This window comes from Phoenix dactylifera, unplaced genomic scaffold (genome assembly GCF_009389715.1).
Source record: "Phoenix dactylifera cultivar Barhee BC4 unplaced genomic scaffold, palm_55x_up_171113_PBpolish2nd_filt_p 002204F, whole genome shotgun sequence".
Classification (NCBI taxonomy): Eukaryota; Viridiplantae; Streptophyta; class Magnoliopsida; order Arecales; family Arecaceae; genus Phoenix; species Phoenix dactylifera.
Window position 1 is genome coordinate 9,651 of NW_024069464.1, and position 18,335 is coordinate 27,985.

The window sequence follows — 18,335 nt, forward strand, 5'->3', positions numbered from 1 at the left end:
CTCTGCGCCCATCCCATCCAAAACTATGCATCCTGCAACTCTGATAAAGAAAAAGAAGAAAAGGGGGTGAGCTTTACAGCCCAGTAAGAATCCCTACACATCCATACCAACACAATAATAATATGAATTTGAAAGCCACGACAAATCGATGCACATTTCATGAAATCATAAACAGGCTATCAAAAGGCTCAAATAATCAATATAAGTATGTACGTCAAATATCAATGAAAGTCCAACCACGCAAGAATGATATAGCATACGATAGCTCATAAATCTTCATTAATGTTTTCAATGCTTTTTCTTTCCATTCTATATTAACTCGGATCAATTATCTTTCCGACTTTGGGTCAAATCTCGGTCACATTTCTCAGCCTGTGGTGGGGCAACCAAATTATCACATTTTCAGCCTATGGCAGGGCCTGCACAATATAGTTCCACATTTCTAGCCTGTGATGGGGCCTACCAGAGTATCACATTTTGAGCCTGTGGCGGGGCCTGCACATTATAGATCCACATTTCTAGCCTGTGAGGGGGCCTGCCAAAGTATCACATTTTCAGCCTGTGGCGGGGCCTGCACATTATAGTTCCCCATTTCTAGCCTGTGAGGGGGCCTACCAAAGTACCACATTTTTCAGCCTGTGACGGGGCCTGCCATAATAACAAGATAAACCCAAAGTCCCTTTTCATACAATCCAGTTTACATCCACACATCAATTCCTTTATATTTATTTTCGGTTTAAACTAACCACGGTCACGTTTCCAGCCCGTGACGGGGCAACCAATAACACATAGTTAGTTTAGAGCACCACATCTATCAGTCCAATTATGTAGGTGTAAGTTATGCGCATGCATGCATCCATCATAATACCAACCACAAGCGAATACGATCATAATATCAACCACAAGCCAACACGATCAAAATATAATTTAATATAAAACTATTTTTGATTTATCTGGATTATAGCATATCATGCATATCTAAGTATAAAAAAATATTATATCATGCAGGATTGGCGTACAAGGATCCTTACCGAAATTGTAGACAGACTCAAATACAGATCTGGATCACAACCTACGAGCTGGGGTGCTGAGTCCCCTGATCAAAACCTCCTGGCACCCCACTTCCAGTATTGTTGGAAGAAGCAGTGCAGTGTAAGCAGGTCAGTTTCGGGAAGCAGCGCTGACTCTTCCCCTACAACATCAATTATATATCACAAACTAAATTATTTAATAGTTAAATATTCTAAACCATAATTCACATCTACTATGGGGTCCATCACCAGGTCCCCAAACATCTCAATCCCTCCAGATCTAGGGCAGTCGGGGTGGCCCGACTCCCACCTTGCACCATCGGCCCATGTCGTCGCCAGCCGTGGCCGCAGCCATGCCGGCGACGATGGCCGGTCCCGATGAAGAGACCAACATAAAGGGATGATTCCTCTCTCTTCATGGTTGGGAATACATCTCCCTCCTCAAATCCTTTTTGATCCAAGGGCAACAACCATGGTGGTTGTGCCCTCTCCTTCCCCAACCCGACAACCCCACTAGCCGAACCATCGCCGGCCGCCACTATTGCAGTCGCCGGCGATGGGGGCCGGCCAAGAGAAAGAGAGAAGAAGAGATCTCCTCTTCTATCTCTTCTTCTTCTCCTCTTCTATCTCTTCTTCTTCTTCCTCCCGAGAACAGGCATGATTTTCCTCCCCCTCCAACATCAACATATGGACTTCTTTCCTCCCTTCCCCCTCCCCCTTCATTCACGGAAGAACATGGTGGCTCGACCTTCACCCGACGGCAGCCACCTCTCCGTCGTCGCCGGCCGGCGGCCAACCGACGAGAGGAAGAGGGGAAGTAGGTGGAACCACAAGGAGAAGACCTCGGTTAACCATCCCCATCCACAACAAACCCTAGGAACTCATCTCCAACCCTCACACAGATCCGATCAACCCCCTTCCCGCCATGGATCTCGGCCATCCCGGCGGCCGGCGGCAAGATCCGTAAAGAGAAGCCGAAACAGGGTACCCCTGTTTCGGATCCTTCTTCGACGATTTCACCGGCCAAATCTTCACCCACGCCGCCCCAAATTCAGAAAATAAAACACAAAGGAAGAAACCATGCTTACCTCGGTCCGGTGGGGGTGCTCCGGCGGCCCTTCCGGCGAGGAATCGGTGGAGAATCCGTGAGCTTCACCGGATTTGTGGGAGAGGTCTTCGCCGAAGGGGAAGGCTTTATGGCTTCCTCAACCACCGGTCGGATCTTGGAACCTCCCTTTTCCGGTGATCGATCTTCCCCGACGATCGGCCTCCTCCGGTGATCGACCTCCCTAGCGCCGCTGCCTCCCCCCCCTTTTTTTTGTGGTGTTTCTTCTCCCACGATCGTGCCCTAGGCACGATCGTAATAAGTGGATGGGCCCGGTCTTTTCGGGCCGGCCCGTCCACCACCTTTTTTTTTTTTTGCTGGGTATTACATACTCTCCCCCTTAAAAAAAAATTTCGTCCTCGAAATTAACTTATTTAAAGTCTCAAATTTTAAAAATATACATCCATCATATCATTCCTGAGATCTCAAATAGTCTCCCTCTTAGAGTACCTACTCTCAAGATTTTGACATACAAAAATCACAGCATCTCAAAACTTGATCCTTTCTATTTACCACACGTAGTAAGTTCTTTTGATCTCCTTCAAAAGAATTCCAAATTTCCAACCTTGGATTAAAATGCCATAATTATATCCCAAAGAAATTAATTTCTCTTGACTCTACACAGAGATCATAATTGGCTTGACAGAGATAGGAGAAATCTTTAGTATCAAATGCTCTTAATATTCTATAATCATTTTTCTTTTCTTTCTCCCACATCATTCCAATAAATAAGAGATCCATAGAATCAACAACATTCTCCTGAAACTAACTCAAGTATTTCATCATAATGCCTTTTAGATCAAATATTAATGATCTTAACCAGTTTCAAAATAAGTCAAACTACCACACTTCCGCTGCACACTCTGATTTAATTCATTTAATTCTTTAAAGTCGCAAAATAATTTCTGATTAAAGTATCACTTTGCATTGAGACTAAGAAACTCCAAATTTCAAATTTCCAAGTAGAACTAGAGCAAAACCTTTAAATCTTTTTGTCCTCAATTTATATAGAGTGTACATACCATAACTAACCCCCGATCCTTTAGTCAAGTTTAAGGTCACTATGTGATCTCCACAACCTTCTTAGAATCCAAAATATCTAAGTTTGGATCTACATTGATTTTCCTTCCAACAGAATTTACTTCAAATTCAATGGGTTAGAAGTCATTGAACCAATACACTGATTAGAATTTAACTCGATCGATCTCCTGATCTTCCTTCACCAAGATTCTTAACATCCATCAGTAATGCTATATATGATAATTCATGTAAGCATCTCATGACCGAAGTCTCTACTCAATATGACATTTATTGGTGGCTTCATCAATAATGACAAAAGATCCCTGCTCAAATCTTAAACCTAGGCTTGAGTTTTAAATTAACGCATCAATTAGTCTTCTACAATTATAAGTAAAATCCAGTAGCCCAATCCAAACATGAGAATTCAAATAATTAGAATTCTCCCATCAATATGCATACTCTATGGCCTCAAAATAATCAAATACATCCATAGGAAATAGACCTATTTGCAATATCCAACATGCCAACACCAGATATAATCCACATACATTTTCAACTTCGAAAAACGTTCCTTTCAATATTATGAAATCTCCTTAGCTTACTCCAATACTAAATCAACGTACAAATCCCACTCTAATAATTAGCAGCAAAACCAAAAGTATGATCACATCAAAACCCAAATCAAATTTGAACTTTTAAATCATTTAAATAATATCTGAACATGGTATACTCGATATGCCATTGTTGACCTACACTTATCTTAGGTCAAACCTCTCTTATCATGATCAAAGACAATTTATACTTTCCTTCCGTATGCATCGAAAACCAAACCGATGTATACATTTTATCACAATGCCAAGTGATCTTACAGCTTAAGCACTGAAGTTAATTGTCATGTCCAAAGTGGTCATAACCTTAAGCTATGATATATTTCTGTCACGATCCCTAGTGATCTTAAACATATGCTTGGATTCCAACTGGTCACATTTTCCAATAATCTTAAACCTCAAACTTTAATGCCACTAAGGCCACAGTCCCTAGTGGTCTTAAACCTTAGATTATAATATCATTCTTGTTACAATCTCAAGTGATTATAAACCAAATCTCTGATAGTTTTTCTATCATAATTCTTCACTGATACTCACCTGAACATAAACCCTAGGATACCTTAACCTTAAGCTCTGACACCACTCTGTCACGCCCCAAACCCAGCTCCCGGGTCCGGTACGCGACCGGCCGCATGAGCCCTAGAGCAGTGCCCTAAAGATCATGCAAGGCCTATGATTAACAAAAATTCCAATAAATCCACAATTAATCTAGAAATTCAAATAGACAAATCCGACATGTCCAAATAAACAAATTAGTTCAATTACTTGCTCTTCAAATGTTCATCGACATCAAAGAAGAATAAACAACTAACTAACTAATGACTCTGGTGCTCGCACTCTGCGCCCATCCCATCCAAAACTATGCATCCTGCAACTCTGATAAAGAAAAAGAAGAAAAGGGGGTGAGCTTTACAGCCCAGTAAGAATCCCTACACATCCATACCAACACAATAATAATATGAATTTGAAAGCCACGACAAATCGATGCACATTTCATGAAATCATAAACCGGCTATCAAAAGGCTCAAATAATCAATATAAGTATGTACGTCAAATATCAATGAAAGTCCAACCACGCAAGAATGATATAGCATACGATAGCTCATAAATCTTCATTAATGTTTTCAATGCTTTTTCTTTCCATTCTATATTAACTTGATCCGGATCAATTATCTTTCCGACTTTGGGTCAAATCTCGGTCACATTTCTCAGCCTGTGGTGGGGCAACCAAATTATCACATTTTCAGCCTGTGGCAGGGCCTGCACAATATAGTTCCACATTTCTAGCATGTGATGGGGCCTACCAAAGTATCACATTTTGAGCCTATGGCGGGGCCTGCACATTATAGTTCCATATTTCTAGCCTGTGAGGGGGCCTGCCAAAGTATCACATTTTCAGCCTGTGACGGGGCCTGCCATAATAACAAGATAAATCCAAAGTCTCTTTTCATACAATCCAGTTTACATCCACACATCAATTCCTTTATATTTATTTCCGGCTTAAATTAACCACGGTCACGTTTCCAGCCCGTGACGGGGCAACCAATATTACATAGTTAGTTTAGAGCACCACATCTATCAGTCCAATTATGTAGGTGTAAGTTATGCGCATGCATGCATCCATCATAATACCAACCACAAGTGAATACGATCATATATTTTTGATTTATCTGGATTATAGCATATCATACATATCTAAGTATAAAAAAATATTATATCATGCAGGATCGGCGTACAAGGATCCTTACCGAAATTGTAGACAGACTCAAATACAGATCTGGATCACAACCTACGAGCTGGGGTGCTGAGTCCCCTGATCAAAACCTCCTGGCACCGCTGACTCTTCCCCTACAACATCAATTATAAATCACAAACTAAATTATTTAATATTTAAATATTCTAAACCATAATTCACATCTACTATGGGGTCCATCACCAGGTCCCCAAACATCTCAATCCCTCCAGATCTAGGGCAGTCGGGGTGGCCCGACTCCCACCTTGCACCATCGGCCCATGTCGTCGCCAGCCGTGGCCGCAGCCATGCAGGCGACGATGGCCGGTCCCGATGAAGAGACCAACATAAAGGGATGATTCCTCTCTCTTCATGGTTGGGAATACATCTCCCTCCTCAAATCCTTTTTGATCCAAGGGCAACAACCATGGTGGCTGTGCCCTCTCCTTCCCCAACCCGACAACCCCACTAGCCGAACCATCGCCGGCCGCCACTATTGCAGTCGCCGACGATGGGGGCCGGCCAAGAGAAAGAGAGAAGAAGAGATCTCCTCTTCTATCTCTTCTTCTTCTCCTCTTCTATCTCTTCTTCTTCTTCCTCCCAAGAACAGGCATGATTTTCCTCCCCCTCCAACATCAACAGATGGACTTCTTTCCTCCCTTCCCCCTCCCCCTTCATCCACGGAAGAACATGGTGGCTCGGCCTTCACCCGACGGCAGCCACCTCTCCGTCGTCGCCGGCCGGCGGCCAACCGACGAGAGGAAGAGGGGAAGTAGGTGGAACCACAAGGAGAAGACCTCGGTTCACCATCCCCATCCACAACAAACCCTAGGAACTCATCTCCAACCCTCACACAGATCCGATCAACCCCCTTCCCGCCATGGATCTCGGCCATCCCGGCGGCCGGCGGCAAGATCCGTAAAGAGAAGCCGAAACAGGGTACCCCCGTTTCGGATCCTTCTTCGACGATTTCACCGGCCAAATCTTCACCCACGCCACCCCAAATCCAGAAAATAAAACACAAAGGAAGAAACCATGCTTACCTCGGTCCGGTGGGGGTGCTCCGGCGGCCCTTCCGGCGAGGAATCGGTGGAGAATCCGTGAGCTTCACCGGATTTGTGGGAGAGGTCTTCGCCGAAGGGGAAGGCTTTATGGCTTCCTCAACCACCGGTCGGATCTTGGAACCTTCCTTTTCCGGTGATCGATCTTCCCCGACGGTCGGCCTCCTCCGGTGATCGACCTCCCTAGCGCCGCTGCCTCCCCCCCCCCTTTTTTTTGTGGTGTTTCTTCTCCCACGATCGTGCCCTAGGCACCATCGTAATAAGTGGATGGGCCCGGTCTTTTCGGGCCGGCCCGTCCACCACTTTTTTTTTTTTTTTTTTTTGCTGGGTATTACACCACGTGTGGGGAGGGTATGAGTAAAAGTGTAAAACCGGTCGGGGTGCCCAACACATGGTCATTTCTTCCCGCATCGAATATTCTTCTGGCGGGGTGGGGGCTGCTACGCGGAGGTGGGCTTGTCCCTTCCTCCCCCCTTCCCCTTTTGTTTGGCCAAAAAAAAAAAAAACAAATTGCCCTGGATGAAGATAAGGTTGATTTTGCTTTCTAAAAATAATCTGAGATGATCCCGGAATCCAACATGAAATCATACAGAATGCAGTCAACCCTCCAGCAAAGTCCACCATAGCTGCTACAGTCAAAGAAGAACGAAGAAAATGTTGATTTTGCTCTCTAAAGATAATCTAAGATGATACCAAAATCTATCAGGACATCATATACAGTATTGTTAGATTTGGAAAAATCCACCACTCATCTCATCGAGGAAACTTGATGCTTTCTCTTAGCCATCACTATCCACCATTGAATTTCCATGATGAATCGTCGAACTTTTTGTGCCTCAGACATGGCAAATTAATCATCCGTTAGTGTTAGGACTAAGAACATAAATTCATACCAGGCTTATAAATACCAGCCTGACCTCCATCTACCAGGTCTGAAAGCAAGCTTAGAAGAGACGACCAGCACCAAACTCTCAGTTATGATGCTTCTCCTACTTTCTGGTACTACTCTCATCTCATATGCGGGTATGTCAATCATTATACATGGACCGGCTAGAAACTAATCAGTTTATTTTCTTTACATGCTTGGTGTTTGATGCTAAGAGGCATGGTCTTGCTCGCCGAGCTGCAAAGCGGCACCAGAGCCATGGCCTGCCCTCAATATTGCCTTGAAGTTGAGTATGTCACCCGCACATCTTCCGGCTATAAGAAGCTGCCGTCAAAAGCTTGTGCAGGATATCAATTTAACTTTGATGTAAGGAAATAATTTAGATTCATATGGCTACGTACAACAATCACCTTACAGGGTTTTGGGTGTATCATTGCCTATTATGCAGCCTTTGTGGCCTTATATAAAGTTATCCTTTGCTTTTAAATTTCTCTTGGTTGCAGATGAGGACCTAGCCTGCGCTTATTAACTGGGAGATTTTCGTATCGGAAGTTTTTAATTTCAGCCTCAGCACTTTTCCTTTTTTTTTTTTTTGTGGATAAAACAGAGAACATTAAAGCAAAATATTACTCTCTTAGATCATCACCACAATTTTGTGTGCAACCGTTTAACAAATATAATAGCCTAATAAGTTCCAGTAGTTTGAAAATTCAGCAAGATAAGGAATTGCTTTCATCACTTCATCCGTCAGAAGCCGCTTCACCACAATTTTGTGTGCAAAATAGCAAAATATTACTCTCTTAGATCATCACCACAATTTTGTGTGCAACCGTTTAACAAATATAATAGCCTAATAAGTTCCAGTAGTTTGAAAATTCAGCAAGATAAGGAATTGCTTTCATCACTTCATCCGTCAGAAGCCGCTTCACCACAATTTTGTGTGCAAAATAGCAAAATATTACTCTCTTAGATCATCACCACAATTTTGTGTGCAACCGTTTAACAAATATAATAGCCTAATAAGTTCCAGTAGTTTGAAAATTCAGCAAGATAAGGAATTGCTTTCATCACTTCATCCGTCAGAAGCCGCTTCACAACTCATCAGCATGTGTAGCAACGTGGGTTGGGTATCTACAGAGCACATCAGCCCATGTGCTTTGCCCAACCGTGACTTTTTTCACAACTGAGACCACCTCCTCAATGCTTACACGGATCTGCTCCTTGCTGTCCCTCTGACGCATGGTCACACTAGCAGTCGAATCGACAGTTATGGCGTAGGGGACACCAAGCTCATCCGATATGGCATAACGTTTCCCTATAGACTTGCCTGTAGAAAACACCAGCAAAATCGTAATTTATAAGCAGCTTACTTTAAAAGCTATTGTTTCTGTATAGTGTTTCAAGTTAAGTAGACTTGTATATTTCATTGCATCAGCACAATCACAACAATCAGTATATTTAAATGTCATGCAATCATCTACTAAACTGTCGATCCACAAACCAAGTTCTAGCTGTCTAGGAGCAAATTGATGATAAAACATTGTAGAACTTAACAGTAGGATTAGTTGGCAAAAAAAGAAAGATTGTTTTAGAATCCATGGGAAGAGAAGTAACATTACCTGCCACAACCTATGAAATAATGGCATTCCAGAATTCTGACTAAAACCGGAGTTCAGTTATTATCAGATGCTGATATTTTAAAGGCATACCTGTAACATCTAATTCATGTGAGATATTAGCCGCCTTTAGTGATTTAGCTATGAGGTTGGCCACTTCAACAAACTGTTGAGACTTGATTAATGGGAAAACCGTGCACTTAATTGGAGCCACTAGAAGAGGGAAGCGGAACACATTCCGCTGTACATCCCCTGATTTGCTTGGTCTTGTGTAGAAAGAATGCTCAAAGAGACAGTAGATTATTCGTCCAGTAACAAAAGATAGCGTGATGACTGAAAGGTTATAAAAATCCGTCTGATGTTCCTCCTTTCTTTCCATACTGATAGATACCATGTTTTTCTTGATCCTTACAGATTTTCCAAGTGTACAAACTTGGAAGTCCGCCTCTCCTTTATCATCCAGAGCTTCTTTCATTTCCAGCGCTTCTTTTTCACTCATGGCCTATCCAAAGAGCTTGTCAGAAGCTATAAATGAAAAGGCAAAGTAATTAGCAGCATGGAATATGTGCAAAGGTTACCTCCAATGCTTCAACCACCATTCTTTGGTTACCCTTAAATGCAAGACCTAGTTGCTCTTCTGATGGGGTAATAACCAGCTTCTGAAATTTATTTAAAAAAATCAAACAATAAGCAAGTTGAAAATAGGAACGTCAGTATCTTCCGGACAATGGATAGAAAAAGTGCAACATAACTTCTGCAGCAAAGTATGGAGGTCAGTGATTTGCCATTCCACATGCGGAATTAAACATTAAAAAAAAAAGTGGGAAAGAAAATCCCACCTCCACCTCTCTAGGTTCTGAGACACGACTTTTCTCCTGTTGAACAACATAATAAAATCATCATACTTCAACATTAATCTACGAAGTTTTAATCAGCCGATAGATAAAAACTTGAATAAGTAGTCGATAAGAAGAGCTTTAGCTAAAGCTCTGGCAAAAGAGTGGCATGCATAAACATAAGAAGATTGTGTTTCTATGCAACTAAAAGTAAACAATAGCTAAGATGAAGCTGGACAAGACATGAAAATAACAAGCAACTTTTGAAAAGAAGCACAAAGCCATGAGCTTGTAATGTTCTAAAGAAGCAAATCTGAAGGCCATTTACATATGAAGCAAACTAGTAGAAAAATTGCAAACTAGTGTAAAAAGGGCACCATTATATATTGGTCTTAGATAACATAAGGTTTGGTTTCTTATTCGACATTGTTTTCCATTTACTCTTCATAGGTGTGGCAGTTTCTGATGAAGACCAACCAACACCTGCCCCAACTTGCCCAAAATAAACAGGTTTGGTTTTCAGCCTCAGATCCAACAGGTTAACAGAGGTTGAGCAAGCCCTTGAAACCCAGCTGCGGATGTTCATAGTTAAGAGAGGAAACAAAAAATACTGCAGAGAAAGTGGAGTAGACAGCATGTTCAAGATTTATCACATTTTCTTCAACACCTTAATTTCCTCTCCTCACTCTCAATGCCACACCCTAGATACCTCTTCGTGACCCCATCTCATTTCAGTTATAAGATACATAACTAACAAGTGAAGCCTAATAGCATGTCAGGTACAGGTCCCATGATAAATGAGTTGGTATGGGTTTATTCTTTTCAAACGTTGTGGGTTGTATGGGCTGAGAGTTTTGATGACGACCCAAATTCAATCCAATCACAAATCAACCTGACCCAATGCATTGCTAACTAGTCCTCTCACGTGTTTAAAAGAAGAATAGTTTTGTAAGAGGTGCATAAGATTATAATTTGTCACAATCAGAACTCATCACGGCATTCTTAGGTGCAAACAGGTCTTGATTACGTACCAAATGAGCTAGTAAATCATAAGCAGACCTATCAGCAATCCCAACACATTCAATCCAACCATAGGAGCATTCTATTTCCGCATCCCAACAGTCTGCAGCATACTGAGCCATCTCATTTGGCAGATGCTGCCTGAAGCGCAATCTATCTTTGTCAATTCCCAGACGAGTCAAGAAAAGATACACCCGTCCTATGAAGTAACCAAGTGTCTCATTGTTGATTGTTGCCTATAAAAAGAAATTAAAACAATGTTTAAAGGAAACTAAACCAAATGAAGAATAGAGATGTCAAAATAAATTAAAGGTAAAGGAAGAAACGATCAGCACAAAGGTGATAATAAGGTAGTCAAAGAAACCAACCTCTGAAACAGCTTCACCAAGGACCATTGACTTGACTGATTTCCCTGCTAGTTGCTCTTCCCTAGGGAACATCAAAAACTCCAGGCCGGCAACATCAACAAACTTTGGGTGGGATTTGTCCTCATGATCCACAAAGTGCTCTATCTCAGCTAGTGTGAAATTGCCGTCTCTGAAAAGACCTTGGCAAGGTGAAATCTACTCATCATAGAAAATAAGTTATGTCAGACGGATGGTTGAACATAAAACAGAGGCCTGTAAGTCTGTAACACAAAAAAGAACGCACATGGTTTCTACTAGCATAGCTTTTGGATTAAGAGAACAGCATCAAATATATTTAATTATTCGTCCAAATTATTGCATTTATATTCCTTCAACTGAAAAAAGCACAAAATCATCTCATACTCAGACAAAATATCAAAAATCAATATGGGAGAAACAAGATCTGGTGAATAATAAAGCGAAGCCTTGCCACAAAAAAAAAAGAACAAGGAATTCACTTTTCCAATGTTACAGAGGGAACATGTCTATTTTAGAAAATGAGGAAACAGTGCAATCATTCATTCAGTTCTTTAAGCTGACAGTTATATCACCAGAAAGGACATAAAAAATGCATTAAATTTTCAAACAATCCTCAGCTAATTCAGTAAAATTTGATAATGATTGTTTACGCCAAGAACTTTTGGTGGGAAGCTTAAATTAAGAACTGGGTTGGTTTGTGATCAAAACTCAGTTGCCTGCTACATTAACAACGTGCTCCACAACAAAGTGAGCACAATGTTCGCCATTTGATCTAATTATTGTTCCCTCATAATTCAGTTAAGTACCTCATCCATACTGTCAAATAGTTAATTGTTTCCCAAACATTTACAAGCATTGCTGTTTTCCTGCACTGCTTCTTCCAGCTGTGCAGCAGCAATATCACAAGTACGAAAAATTAAGAAATGAAGCACCCCAGAGAAAAGTTCTTGCAATTAAATTTTCATAGAACAAGAATGTCTCCACAGAAGATATGTTTACGAAGATATGGCAAATGGCGAACCTTCAAACCTGCAATTGAAGGTGCACCATATCCTAAGAATCTTAGCGATCTATTTCTTGTTGATTTTGTGTATTGATGAAAGAATACCATCAATCAGATGATCAAAAGCTTTGTGGCTGAAGATCCAAGGGCACAGAAACAACCAGTTGAGGATACAATCACAAGAAAATTTTATATTAGTTTCCCTCATCGAGTCTTGGAGATGAATCAAAAGTGTCAAAGCAACATCAAGACCTCAAGCATGAGATCCATGCACTGGAAACGAATCATAAAGTCAAGGGCCTAGATCCTGCGGCAAATTTTTCCATTATGATGATCTAAACCCTCATCCAACTACTTGGAGCATCAAAATTATTTGATGGTCCAAAATTAATCGTGGATCAAGTTTCTATTTGTTTAACATTTAATTAAAAAAATGGATATGAGATTAAATTGGCCCTTAAATTACTTGACCTACACGTTACTTGGGTTCCAAGTTACATGTTTTTCAATATATGTGGTCGGTGGGTCCTTGCATGTCTTTTTTATTAGGTTACTCCATCCCCAAGTCGCATAGTGTATCGGCAAACGAAAGGGTGGTCATGGGTTGTATTGTATGAGTTTGTGAAAGTGATTGCTCTCCTCCCTCTCTCGCCCTGCCTCTAGTGTCTTCTATTCCCCTCTCCCTCTTCATCTCTCAACTCCTTTACTTCTCATGTCTTTCCCTATCTTCAAAAACCTGTGAATATATGTATTATTGCCTGAATTAAATTTCAAGTCAACATCAAACCTTCTCCTTTAATCCTAAAACCCCTTGAAACTTTTTTCTAACAACAAACACTATCTCTAAACCCTAGGATGGACCTAGAAAGCTCCCCTCTTTCCTTCAATCCATTAAAGTGTTTGCTTCTGCCCTGTTTTCTGCAATAGAACAGCAAGGCAACAAATTAGCTATTCGCCAATTCCTCCCACCATGCTATTGTAGGTCATCCCCTAAGTTGTCCTACATCAGTACACATACAAAGCAATATCTCACTTCACATATGCATTCGGAAAATTCTTTTATTTTGAAACAACAAACCCGGGTTCTATCTTTCACAAGTTAAATGACCAAGAAAGCCAAGCAATCTATAAATTCAAGCTAAAGCAATACAAATATGTGCTACCATATCTTTTCCTTATTTATGCGCTGGGTAGCATCCAAATTTTACAAATCAGAATGTCTTGAAAATGTTGTTTATTACTGATGAGTAGTAATACAAAATATTTCTTGTACTACTGAATGTGTGTTAAAATGCTATTTTGTCAAATATAATGCAAAATGAAAAATCTAATGACATAAATGAAGTAAATAGACTAGAGAAAGATTGACTGTTGTACTAAGTGAAGCTGCCTATTCAGCCATCTAGGCTCTACGACTAAACTATTACCTATGGTCACTTGGACGGTTTGACAACCCTGATTACCTAACTTTGATGGAAAAGGCAAAAAAAAGTCATGGAAATAAATAAAAAAAAAAATTAAAATACAATAAAATAGGAAGAGCACAAGAAGAGACAACAGCAATCACAATAGGCTGTAAAGCTAAACTATCACCAATTGCCTGGCCAGTTAAACAACCATGATTACTTAACTTTTATGGAACAAGCAATAAATCTATGGAAATAAATTGTAAATTTTAAAAAATGAGAAGAGACTAAAACCAAGGCGCCGAATTTAATAACTACAAGTTGCGGCCAATTTGTTTTCAAATTTGTAAGTTGTCGTTCTCATATAAGTTGTACAAAAGCTTGAAATATCATTTTTGTATGTATCTTTGAGAGAGCACTTACGCTAACTGCTATGTTACTTTGAGAGAAGAAATTAAGATATAGCACATTAGTTGACCATCTAGCTAGACAACATCGAAGATCAAGGACATAAAGGTGATAAACTAAGGCTCGTATTTTCTAAAAAAGGGTGTTCATAACTAGCCACCACATAACACTGGACTCTTCTTTTTGTGGCATTTTCAATTTTGGTGGAAAAAGGTGCAATGATAGCAAATGAGCAGGTATACAATCGGAAAAACATGGAGGAAAGAGCATAACTAAATTTATTTATTTAAGTACACAGACTATATAACACCAATTTTCAATACTTTTTCTTTTCTTTCCTTGAGTTAAAAGAGATATAATAAACTTGACCCTTGATAGATTAAAACATCCAAGAAACTCTTATTATATTACTAACGAAATTGAGCATGTCTGTCATTGAAGTAAGCAATCAGGTCTATATAATTCAAGGCATACTCTATAAACAAATTGGAGCATGCAATCCCAACTAATCCACTATCAATAGCTTAAGTAGAATTATATAAAATGCTTGCTTTGACCCATGTTCGACCAGCCAAATTAGCACCTCAATTGCATAAATCAGAGAGGAACACGGAATGTGGAAGTGATAACAAGAGAAAGAACCGTGGTCAAAGAAGAGGGAAAAGAGCACCATCCACATGATGTCTCTGTTTTTTGTCCCAAATTTGTGTATGAACCAAAAATTTATATATTTGCATTAACATATGCATATTGAATGATTATCAAATATTAGATCAAGCATAGGTGTCCATAGACAGGTGGAGCTTAACTAAGGCAAGCATTCTCCCATATACATAGCATCAGCTTGAGGAATCAAGGTATGGTCCATCAAAATTTGATAACCAAATGCCATCTCTCTATTGATTTTATCCAATTCAGCTAGAGGCGAGAGTCATCTACCAAAAAAAACTAAAAGGCCACATGGCTATGGAATTCAGGAGCATGTAATCGAGAGCAAGTCTCTAAGGTTCTACAAGACTTGGAAAGAGAATGAATAAAATAGGACTTTGACATGGTTTAAATTAGGGAACGATATTCATCTTTAAGGAAAGATTCTCAGAGCAACTAGATAAATTAGAACACAATCCCCATAAAGTACACTAAGAACCTTATGTATAAAATGTGCAAGTTGCTTAAATTTGAATTTTCAAAGATGTGCTTGCAGACTCATTTCGTAACAACTAAATCTTTCATATGATACAAAACCAATTAGCCTAGTCCTATAGGATTAACTGCGCTGAAGCCATATTTTGTATCTAATTAGGTTAAGCCAACAACTTAACTATCCCAAATTCCCAATTCATGTTAAGTCTTTCTGCATGCTATCGTTCAAGTCAATAATTTCATTGGATGAGGCCCTCAAATTCATGGTATCAACTCGTGTTAAGTTCACATATGCCAATACTAGGACCTGAGCAAACAGCAATGAAAGAGTCATCTTTATTTAACTTGGGATGCTCAGCCCATAGAATTGACAAATCAATTAGATGAGACCTAGTATGCGATCAAGCATTAAAGAAATGCATCCACTTTCTCTTAGCAAAAAGAAAAGAAATACATTCACCAAGAATCATCGTTCCTGGATGTATACTAAAACACCAACTTTTAACACATAAAATCAATAACAAGATAATGCAGCTCAGATCTTCACTACACACGGCAGTTTTGCACGATGTGATCTTCTATGCCTAAAGGCACAATATTATACCCACAGTAAAGGAAAAAAATGGAAGCAAACAAACCTCATTTCTAAATGCCACCCTAGTCCGAGCTGCTGCAAATGGAAGCTTCTCGTCATTGTAATCGTACAAGTAGTTAAAATTCACCGGAATACCCTGTGCTGTTTTTGGCCACATACACCTACAATCCACAGATAATCGAACAGCAACTAAATACCAGACACCAATCACTGCTAATTAAGTACATATCATGTGCAAATTATCTCACCTAGGAAGCATGTACTCTGAAATGACACAGGGATGATCCACCTGCATCATGCACTCCGCCAAAACAAAGTGCTAAAGAAAACATATGAAACATATTATTGTAGCGTTCTGTGTACTAGAAGTTATGTTTTGCCTTCAAAATAAAACAGTGTTCAAACATATAATTAAGCATTCGATCCATGAGAAATAATACGCTCTTTTCAAAATTAAACAGCATAAAACGAACAACTCAGCATTCAAAATCGATGAAAAAGATGCGGCGAGCAGTATATGCTAGCAAGAAGAATCAAATGTAAAGACAAATTCCCAAAAAATGATCACCATTGTTGCTGAATGTAAGAGTTTAAATATCAATGCAAGCTTCTACTGATGCAATATTAAATATAAAGAAAAAAAAATCTAATTATCAGGTACTAGTTATAGAAATTTGTTCAAACGTTAAGTATCACCTATAAGCATTTTAGACACACGATGGGGGAAACTTGTTTTCTCATTTGTGGGGAGAACTGGATCGGATGGACTTGCTGGTACAATTTTGTAAAAGCTCTGCTACTCAACGGCTAAGGTTTTGACAGCGTTACCTGGCGCCAAAAGTCAAGGACGTTGGACTTGAAGGCGTTCCCAGGATGCCTGTAGGTGAGGGGTTCGCCGGAGATCATGGAGCCGCGGATCAAGAAGAACCTCCTCTTTAGCGTGTTTTCGACGGCCTTCTGGAACGCCACCTTGCCGCTGACGGCGGACCGGAGTTGCTTCTTGGCGGCGCCGTGCTCGACCTTGAGGGCCTTGAGGACCTCGACGGCGGCGTCGATCTCGTCCTCGGAGACGCCGGGGAGGGCCTTGAGGGCCCGGACGGCCTCGGACTGGGCGTCGACGGCGGTCTGCTTCTCGGCGAGGGACCGCCGGAGGTAGTCCTCGGAGGCGGCCATGGGCGAGGGGCTCGGCGCGGCGCGGAGGATGAGGGTTTTGGATGGGGTAAGGGATCTGGAAATGGTGGAGAAGGGACGGTCGGAAGGAGGGAGGGGGTTTTTAAACAGGAAGTTGAGGGTGGGCCCCATCCCATCCGGTATCTGGGGGAGGACAAAAACCCCATTTCTCTGTGTCTCGGCTTCTCTTGTCGCTGGGTGGAGGGTTGGGTTAGCAATGGACCGGTCCAAGCCCTGCTGCCTTGTCCGTCCGTAGCCCGGAGCCTTAGCCGGCCATCATCATCAGAAAGGTGGGATCGGGCTAGCGAGGGTGCAGGGCTGCTACTATGCGATCCTCTGAAAGGCCTAGTGATGCTACGCTCGAAAACTCCAACATCCTCTGAAACGCCTAGTGATCCTCTGAAAAGCCTAGTGTTTGAAAGGCATGGAGAAAGGAAAGGCACAAGGTTCTACCCAAAAAAAAAAGGCACAAGGAGAAACTCCGAGAGGGACATGACGCAGGGACAAGATTTGTTTACTTCTGAACGTGTCGAGTCTCCATTGGCTGCATGGAGATTGGGATCCAAGAGGAGAGGAGCCCATGCATGATCGTTCTTGGCTCCAACATCCTTTAAGGCAAAGGAAAGGAATCCATCCGCGGGGAGCGGCCTGGGAAGGAGAGATTTGTCTCCTTTGATCAGTTCCTTGTAGAAATAATTCAGCTCTTTATTTCATGTTGTATCAACACAAGTTTTGGAAGAGCAAATAGTTTGTCTAATGAATGGGGATGATATATTATGATGCTTTAACATGTCAGTTTTCATCACAGCAATTTAAGTCGACTATGGTACATCGTGACTGATTCATGCCTCATTGCCAGTTAAAATTATTTTCTTACTCAAAGAGACGTAACAGTATCATGCCATCTGCTATCTATTTTGCAAGTAATGTTTCATTATTAACTTGAATTTCAGACCAAGGAAATTGAAAGAATGATAAAACAAGCAGTAAGGGACTAAAGTAAGAAACTTGGTGAATCAACCATACATCAAGAAGAAAGCAGCTTCATGCTAAGTAAATCTTTTCTTTTCTTTTCCTTTTTCTCTTTTTTTTGGAGGGGGTTGGGGTCGTGTATGTGCTGTGTTTAAGAAATGCTGAATTTCTTATTGAAAACTATAGAACACATACAACCTCGATGAGTGCTTTCTTCAAGATGGAAGAAAAGTTGGTTTGAGTCTTTATCAGGCCTGTATAAGATGTTGTTACAGGAGAAAATTATTCCCTTTTTAGAGTCTGAACCTGATAGATAAATCTTAGTAAGTTTCTATCC

General features: G+C 40.8%; 1 protein-coding gene and 2 long non-coding RNA genes across 3 annotated transcripts; 1 reads left to right on the forward strand and 2 right to left on the reverse strand.

Moving 5' to 3' along the window:
• LOC120109449 lies at positions 1-5,614 on the reverse strand. Its single transcript, XR_005510317.1, has 3 exons — positions 5,589-5,614; positions 1,032-1,107; positions 1-40 (listed from the first exon to the last, which is right to left on the reverse strand). It is a non-coding gene; the product is annotated as an uncharacterized LOC120109449 (long non-coding RNA).
• A 1,784-nt stretch (positions 5,615-7,398) lies between these two features.
• Positions 7,399-7,930, forward strand: LOC120109452. The gene is made up of 2 exons (XR_005510319.1): positions 7,399-7,556; positions 7,659-7,930. It is a non-coding gene; the product is annotated as an uncharacterized LOC120109452 (long non-coding RNA).
• Positions 7,931-8,386: 456 nt separating this feature from the next.
• LOC120109450 (glycine--tRNA ligase, mitochondrial 1-like) lies at positions 8,387-17,173 on the reverse strand. Its single transcript, XM_039123206.1, has 9 exons — positions 16,685-17,173; positions 16,105-16,175; positions 15,900-16,062; positions 11,284-11,478; positions 10,927-11,151; positions 9,899-9,934; positions 9,638-9,718; positions 9,153-9,561; positions 8,387-8,770 (listed from the first exon to the last, which is right to left on the reverse strand). The coding sequence occupies exons 1-9, from the start codon at positions 17,156-17,158 to the stop codon at positions 8,535-8,537; spliced, it is 1,890 nt and encodes a 629-aa protein (XP_038979134.1). The 5' UTR covers positions 17,159-17,173; the 3' UTR covers positions 8,387-8,534.
• Between the last annotated feature and the right edge of the window lie 1,162 nt (positions 17,174-18,335).